Source organism: Juglans regia, chromosome 16 (genome assembly GCF_001411555.2).
Source record: "Juglans regia cultivar Chandler chromosome 16, Walnut 2.0, whole genome shotgun sequence".
Classification (NCBI taxonomy): Eukaryota; Viridiplantae; Streptophyta; class Magnoliopsida; order Fagales; family Juglandaceae; genus Juglans; species Juglans regia.
In genome coordinates, this window is record NC_049916.1 from 17,459,872 (window position 1) to 17,468,068 (window position 8,197).

At 34.4% G+C, this 8,197-nt stretch overlaps 1 protein-coding gene across 3 annotated transcripts; it reads left to right on the forward strand.

Moving 5' to 3' along the window:
- Positions 1-2,276: 2,276 nt before the first annotated feature.
- Positions 2,277-7,829, forward strand: LOC108986786 (probable BOI-related E3 ubiquitin-protein ligase 2). 3 transcript variants are annotated; one of them, XM_018959548.2, is made up of 5 exons: positions 2,392-2,704; positions 3,298-3,414; positions 4,772-4,956; positions 6,367-6,728; positions 7,232-7,829. In XM_018959548.2, exons 3-5 carry the CDS (start codon positions 4,851-4,853, stop codon positions 7,775-7,777), a joined length of 1,014 nt encoding a protein of 337 aa, XP_018815093.2. In that variant the 5' UTR covers positions 2,392-2,704; positions 3,298-3,414; positions 4,772-4,850; the 3' UTR covers positions 7,778-7,829. The 3 variants fall into 3 exon arrangements, with proteins under 3 accessions (XP_018815091.2, XP_018815093.2, XP_018815092.2); XM_018959546.2 differs by lacking the exon at positions 3,298-3,414 and having other exon boundaries at positions 2,277-2,704; XM_018959547.2 differs by lacking the exon at positions 3,298-3,414 and having other exon boundaries at positions 4,758-4,956.
- The last annotated feature ends 368 nt before the right edge of the window (positions 7,830-8,197 follow it).

Genomic DNA, 8,197 nt, shown 5'->3' on the forward strand with positions numbered 1-8,197 from the left:
TATTTATAACGAAAATAAATTCATTTTGACAGAAAATAATTGACTACAAATAAACAGTTTTCTTATAATGAATAAAGATATTTCTGTTGTTGTGTGATGGTGAAATGATTTAATATAGGATGATTGTTGCAATATAATTCCCACCAGTACTAACATGATTACCTAACACAAAACTTGCAAAAAATAAAATAAAAACTAATTATTAAGGGTGAACAGTTATGGCTAAGTCCGAATAATATTGGGGTCATGGTGGCTTCTTTTAATATCCGAATCATTAAAAGGGAAAGACGACTATAGGAAAAGCACTACTTTTTAGTTGTATTGAACAAAGAACTCACGTGAATTTTCTCATCAAAGCTACACCCAACGGCCAATTCATTCGGGTGGCCTTCTTGACTTCCAAACCTATCAAAACATCCTTTTTTTTTTCAAAAGACGTACGTAGACGGAATTACGCATGCATATAATGCACTCTTTATATATATATATATATATATATAACGAGACAATGAAATGATCAATAATGGGAAAAGAGGAATCCGACTCGATTCGTTGGATTCATAACGTGCTGATCAATTACAATACACGTGACAATAACTTGATGAATCTAATTCCAACAAGACATTAAATATGATTTATGTCAATTTCGAAAAAGAAACGCGTACATGATTTTAATCTTTCTACATAATTATAGATTGGATATGCATGGATTTAGTCATGGGATTTAAATTTGAGTTCTGCTACTTTTAGTCACTTTTGTATCTTTTTTGTGTATTTCATTGATGTGATTGATCAAAACAGTTATTTTATATTAAAAAAAAGTGACACAATCAATCACATTAGTAGAGTGTGCAAAGAGTACGTAAAAATGACTGCACGTAAAATTTTTGTTTAAAATTTCATTCGGATAATTTGGATGCATGTGTTATGTAATTGTAAGAGCATTCACAACAATTCTTTTATCTTGTCTTTTAAAATATATCACCAAACTTTAATTTTTCTATTTTACGTGTATTGACTTTTACAATATATCATATATCAACTTATCTATTTTTTCTTTATATTATTTAAATAATATTTTTTTAATCTTTTTAAAAATTTCCTTTCTATCAATAAATTTGTAATATTCATATATCCATATATGAGCCATTGAGAATGTTCTAATATGGGCCTCACATACCATATCGGGCGTAACCCTCACGTACCATACCATATGGGCGCACGGGCTACGCCCAGTGCGTGCGTGCGTGGGTGTCACGGTCCACGGAACATCTTTCCCGCTTTTATGTTAAAGTTAAAATTCCTTTCGGTTCGTACCGACCACGTCGGCAACTGCAAGTACCTCATATGACGATCACGCCCCTCTATTTGGAGCAATCTTTGTTTGTTTACACGTCCTGAACACGTCTTTAGTTCACATCGTAATTTGACTAGTCCAGCCAAAGGCTGAAAGGCCTAATTAATATCAATTTAATTAATTTGTTTGGATCACAATCAGTTCTTGTTTTGATATTCTGATATTCATTTAAATAAATATTACTCCTCTTTGTATATTTATTATTTTCGGAACTATAATTTAATATAATACATTTTAAGTAAATAAAATTATATATGAAGAATGTTGTTTAGTATTTTAAGTCATATCAATTGATATTTAAAATAATGACATCTTTGAAGTTTTAACAATATTACCAAGTAAAGGTTCCTTGAGTTGTGCCATCATCCCAAAAAATTAGCCTCACTAATTTCAATTAGAAGTATTTGTATTGAAAAAATGCTATAATCACAAAGGAATTTCATAAAAATAGACTTACAAGCTAACTCGTCTTAATATAATAAATTATAAAATAAATTTAACGAATCTATCAAAGAAAATATGTTAATTTGTAAGTTTATTTTAATAAAATATATTTATAGTTATAACAGTTCTCTTCTATCGATGCACTCAACTCACTCGCTATTGGGCATAAAAATGTCTCGTTTGTTTTTATAATTACTGTCAACTCATTTCATCTAATCATTACAAATTTTTTAAATTTTTATACAAAATAAAATAAATAATTTAACTTTTTTAAATTTTTAAATAATATTAAATAAATATATTCTAATAATATTTTACTTATCTTTTAATTTTAATCTCAATTCATCTTATTTTATATTATCTTAAAAAACAAATGATGTATTAAATAAAAAAATAAAATAAAAGAAGAAAAAAGTGGTTAAGGTGGAAGGAGGAAGGTTAAAAAAAAGTGGGAGGGTAGAGGTGAGGAGTGGGCTGGCCAATAGCATGGATGGATCTATGAATGAAATGTGGAGGCTATCCGGTTTGAATATTATTATTCTTATTTTCTTTAATATCTGTAATAATACTATGTTTATTTATGATAAATCTTCCATTTTTCTTCGGTTACCATGTCTTCCAAACCTCTCTCTCTCTTTTGCCTCATCGCCCATCGGCCTCCTCTCCTTGTTCCGACATTCTCTGGTCGTTTTGATGGAACATCTTTTATGATCGGTCTTCCTGACTTATCCTTACATAGCATTACATTGTTTTGGAACCGATCAAATTAAAAAATAAAAATCTAATAAAGCGGATTTCTTTTCGTTGGTTCGTTGGAATTTTCTAGTAGTCGTGGAATTTCAGGATCCAGGCGGCAGCAGTTGTCTTCCTTGAGACTCTGTCAAACGAGCTTATCATATTAAGGTACCTTGTATTCTGCTGTTTCTTGCTGTTGGGTTGCTCTTCTTACAAGCTGCCTGTGTGTTGATTCTTTCTGTATATATTGATACGTTTTGGAGATTGAAAAGAATCTTAGGTGGATATCTAAAATCTATTGGCTCGGAGATTTGTTATCATTTTTTTCCATTTCCTTTCTTGTATCTGTTTATATCATCTGAAAATATTGCCGGCCTTATTTTTTTCAAACTTCCAAGATTCTCTCATCTGTGGTAGGTTCTTAAAAAAATCATTGTTCTCCAAATATTTATTTCCCGTATATGCTTATCACACTCTATCTCAATCAATTTTGCAGTTGGGTTATCTTAGATGCATCTGATTTTCTTGTCCCAATTATATTTTTATTGAGTCTCATTAGCCTTCATCTTTTTCACTTTCCTTCTCCCCATGTTTAGTTTGTCTTCTGCAAGTCAATTGGTGATCTGATCAGTATTGTATAGGCTATATGGTGTGTATGTTGTTACCCTCTCGGTAGTGTGTTTTATGGATTTCATCGATTTCAAATAACCTAAATGCGTTGTTTGTGATTTGTATTATGTTAACGATATACTGTTTTTTAGGTTTTGATAGTATCTCTTGAAGATCAGTTCCGTCTCTAGAGCTTTGTTTCGCATGTTCTCATAACAGGAAATGTTTTTCTGGACCCGTCCAGCAATTGTGTTGCTGTGAGTCCTAAGGTCAAAGTCATCATTTCCTTTTAGATATGTTTATATTCATTAAAACTCAATTTATTTGTTGAGTGAAAAACTAATAGTTCTCTGTTAAGTAGATTCAGAATTCATGTAAAGAAGTTATTGCATGAGATTTCTTTATATGGGTGCAACTTCTGTCCTGTGTCCTATGTGAGCAGGACACAAGCTTGGTGTGCCAAATCAACATTTGGGGATGTGTGGCATCCCCCAGATTGTGTGCTGTCTGACACAGACTAAAGCCACTTCTAAGTATTACATTCTGTCTAGAGCAGTATTTATTTCGTGGTTTTAGAATCTCACTGAATGCGAGATTAAGTCAGGCACCATTCCTGTTTTAGCAGGGGAAGTGATCTCAGAAAGGATCAATGGTCACTTACGGTCTTGAGGCATCATTGCTGGATCTCGACACCTATGACGACCGGCTCTCGGCTTGTTTTTCTAATTTCCTTTTATAAGCATTCAAGTTTCATAATTTTTTGCTCTGAAACTTGTGTGTTTATGTGCTTTTGGCCATTTCTATTCTCTGAAGGCATGTATGGTAAAGACATGGCATTTATTCGTAACTTATTAGGCTTGAGATGGGCAAGTCGATGCTTTCCCATAGGAAGTTTATTCATGCAAATATGGATATGACAGTAATAAGAAATGCCTGCAATTGCAAAGTCACGTCAGATCACTAATCAATTAGAAAACAATAATGCAATTTTTTTTTTTTGTAAATCCATTTGTGTGTGTACATGTTTTTTTTTTTTCATGAAGAAAAACTACTAAGGATTTTTTTTTTTATAAGTAGGATTTTTATTTTTGTTCAAGCTACTTATTTTTGTTTGTCATTGTGGCCATGAAGGCTGATTCACGCTTACTTTAGATGAAGTGAAATTATAACAATAACACGTTGCAAGTTGTTTAAATCAATGGTTTCTCTCTGAGTCGTTTTAAAATATTTGCCTGGGCTTATAAATGAGATACAGATTCATCAATGTCTTGGTTTGTTTGTTTTTTGATAGGTAAAATAAAATTTTATTGATAGAAAGAAGGGGCAGCCCAAGTTTTTTTTTTTTTGGTTCATCAGTGGTTTGGTAAAGAATTTAAATTCCCAAGTTTGATGCTCAAGATATTTTATTTGAAATTTTGAATCACGCATCAAGACTAAAAGCCTTAGAGGGCTAGCCTAGCAGGCATTTTAGAACTATCATATTTTGAGTTGGGACCAATTATTGGTTGAATATCTCCTTTGGATATCAGGTTGTTCTTCAGTCATCCTGAACTTGCTAGAATATTGCTGTTGCTTGCTTGTAGTCTTGTAGCTTTTAATGTTCAATATTTAGTTCCTTTTTGGCAGGGAGGATTCTCAAAGGTTGTTTTACTAGAAACTCTTCAGACACAACAGAAAAAGGGAAGTTTATTTTTCTTCAAGCAAAATGTTGGGAGGCAACAATGGTAATCTTTTGCTTCCTGCTTTCCTGGATGAGAATCGTTTCCAGTATCAGACTAATGCATCAAATCAGCTGCAGTTATGTGTCAGCCGTGAGTTCTCTTCTGCCTTTCTTAGTTTTTTCTTTTAAGCATCAAGACTCTGTGCACTGTGTTTAATTTTGTCTGTATATTGCATATAATGTTATGTTTGGTTGGCCTTGAGCCCCCTCTGCTTTTGTCAGGGAGATTTTGCCTTCTGGCTAGAGTATATTGGTTGATTAATTTATTGTAAATTCCCTGATTCGACTATTATTAAGGAGCTGCTTTCCAGTTTGTGCTGGAAATGAAGCTTATCCTTCATGTCTTTCCTCCTGTTATGTACAAGTCTGCCAATAATTATGTGTGTGCATGTATACTATTAGTTAGATTTTCTTCACTCTTCGCATGTGCCCTTTGCTGGCTTTGCTGATCGCCCATCAATTCAGGGATGAACTTTTTCTGGGCTACATTTGATGTATCTATCAAGGGGAACATGGATGGCCAATGAATCTTAGGCCAGTTGGCACCTCCACCCACTGCAGGACTCCAGGGAGTTGAATCCCCCCTATGGGTTGCATTCGCCGAGTTGCCTATAAAAGTGGTGGGGGCAAAGATGGATCTTACATTAGCTTTTAGTCGCACCATGTAGGTTAATATTAGTACTTATCATTAAATTGCGGTAGTTCTAGTGTAGTTGGGCTGTGCCTTTTGTGCTTTTTAATAAAGAGTTCTTGCTTACCAAAACAACTTTATTATATTGTTTTTGTCCTGTTCTTCCATTTCATATTCTTTGCCTTTTAGGATTTCATTTTATTGATACATTGTAATATGCTAATTTCATATACTGCTAATTCCTTTTTTCCCTTAAGTTATTATGTGTTGCTTCAAAGACAAAGCATTGTTCAGACCTTTTACATATTTTATATAACCATAGATCCTTTGATAGCTACCTTGATGAAGACTTACCACCACCACTTTACCATTATTGCGAATGGTATGTAACATGTGGTCAAAATTTATAAACCTACGAGATAAGGATATGAGAGATTTAATTAGTAGTGACAAATGAACTTTGATACTTTTAAAATCAACCTCAGTTAACTTTAGAAGAAATATTAATAACATCATCATTGTCATGACCATTCCATAACTTTTTTTTATTTTTAAGTATCATCATCAACGTGTAAATCAACCTTGTCATTAGGGGCTGTGGGCTTACATCTGTGGCGGTGCCAAATCATCTAAGCCCACAGCTGCCACCACCACCCAAAAGTTGACAGATAAATAGCTACATCTGGTCAGTTAGGAGCACTGAATGGTAAATGTGTAAATCTGGGATGAAAACCATTATTGTACACACTGTAGAATATGATAAGAGGAAATTTATTGTGGTTAGGGTCTCATACCCATGTAGGAAGTATAATGAGATATCTGCAGTTGATCCGGTCTCTAAGCATAACGAGTACACAACTTATTTTGCAGCACCAGCTGGATGTAATGTTGATCCTGTAAATTTTTTTGGAAATGAGCATATTACTCCTCTCGTTCGGCCAAATAAACGCGGCAGAGAAACCGAAGATATTTCAAGGCAGCAAAAACTTCAGACATCCTTGAATTATTATGGCTGTCAGGATGAAGCCGATCGCTCAGCAAGCATTCTGAACCCAAACCCAGTATCAACAGGATTAAGGCTATCATACGATGATGATGAGCGTAACTCATCTGTCACTTCTGCAAGTGGAAGTATGACGGCTGCACCTTCAATCATCTTGTCCCTTGGGGATAATATCAAGACTGCGCTTGATCGACAGAAGGAAGAGTTTGACCATTTTATCAAAATTCAGGTATTCCTGGACGTTTATTCAATATAGCGGTTTTCTGCATGCCTGTTCAGATTAATCAAGGGCAAGATTCTTCCTCCTCCCCTTTTCCGGGGGGGAGGCGTAACCGTATGATCACAAAAAGTGGTTCCAATATACTTGCACATATCCATCCTTGTTTTTATTACCCAAAAGAAACCTTTTTGCTTTTGAAAATTATTTCATTCGGTGGTCTTAATCCTTTCTATTTTAATTCGATTCCCAATATTATCTACTTCTTATAACAGTAGTATTTCAAGTGAAGAATTGCCTATGTCTATTAAATAGTAATTTTATGTCTACTCATGGTTTTTAATTGATGTTGTATCTTGGAGACCTGGGTGGGGAGGATCATGAGTGGTGGCTTTCAAGGGTCTGAAATCATACTCAACAGAAAGCAGTAGTCAAGCTAATTTCATAATATTTCAGTGATCATTTTATGCTGTTCTTAGCACCTGTAGAATAATCTTTGATCACTCTTGAATCAGGAGGAACAGTTGACAAAGGGGGTGAGGGACATGGAGAAGAGACACAAGGCTTCTTTCCTTGCTGCTATGGAGAAAGGTGTCAGCAAAAAGCTTCGCGAGAAAGACATCGAAATAGAGAACATGAACTGTAAGAACAGGGAAGTTGCAGAGAGGATAAGGCGAGTTGCCATGGAAGCCCAGAACTGGCACTATAGAGCAAAGTACAATGAGTCAATTGTTAGTGTCCTGAAGAACAACCTCCAGCAGGCAATTTCACAGGGTGCTGAACAAGGTAAGGAAGGATTTGGAGACAGTGAAGTCGATGATGCCACCTCATATATCGACCCAAACAACTACCCGGGCATTCCAGGTGGACCTGCCAAATCATTTCTCAGGAATAACCTAGGCTTGGGACACATTTGTAGAGCATGCAACACAAAGGAGGTCTCCATCTTGTTGATGCCTTGTCGGCACCTATGTTTATGCAAGGAGTGTGAGGGGTCAATTAGTGTTTGTCCTGTATGCCAGTTTATCAAAACTGCTGGCGTTGAAGTATATATGTCCTAAGTTATTAAGCATATTACCACACAAATGAAAAATTATTTACTCGTTTCATATAGCTTTAAAATTATGAATTGTGTATGTGGCTTAATTAATTATCTTAATGAAAAGAGCCCTTGTGATTTCTCTAGGACCTCTCTCTCTCTCTCTCTCTCTCTCTCTCTCTCATGATCACCAATGTTATTGAAATTATCTAAGTACCTCTGTATTGTATTACCACATTCTACCAATTCAATTAATAAATTGGTTAGTGATCAATAATTAAATAATTTGATAATCAATCAAATACATAAATTAAATAAAGTGCGTAACACCAAATTTGGTTACGAAGATAAACCTTTTGAAAAATTCCTCAAAGGTAAAACCCTACGGAGCAGTCAAACTCAGAAAAGTCAATTTTATTATTTAAAAACCAGTTAAAAGTAA

Coding starts and splice junctions, on each gene's coding strand:
- LOC108986786 (XM_018959546.2), top strand. CDS start 4,851: ATGTTGGGAGGCAACAATGGTAATCTTTTGCTTCCTGCTTTCCTGGAT. Junction 4,957..6,366: donor GCTGCAGTTATGTGTCAGCC/GTGAGTTCTCTT, acceptor CTTATTTTGCAG/CACCAGCTGGATGTAATGTT. Junction 6,729..7,231: donor ACCATTTTATCAAAATTCAG/GTATTCCTGGAC, acceptor CTCTTGAATCAG/GAGGAACAGTTGACAAAGGG.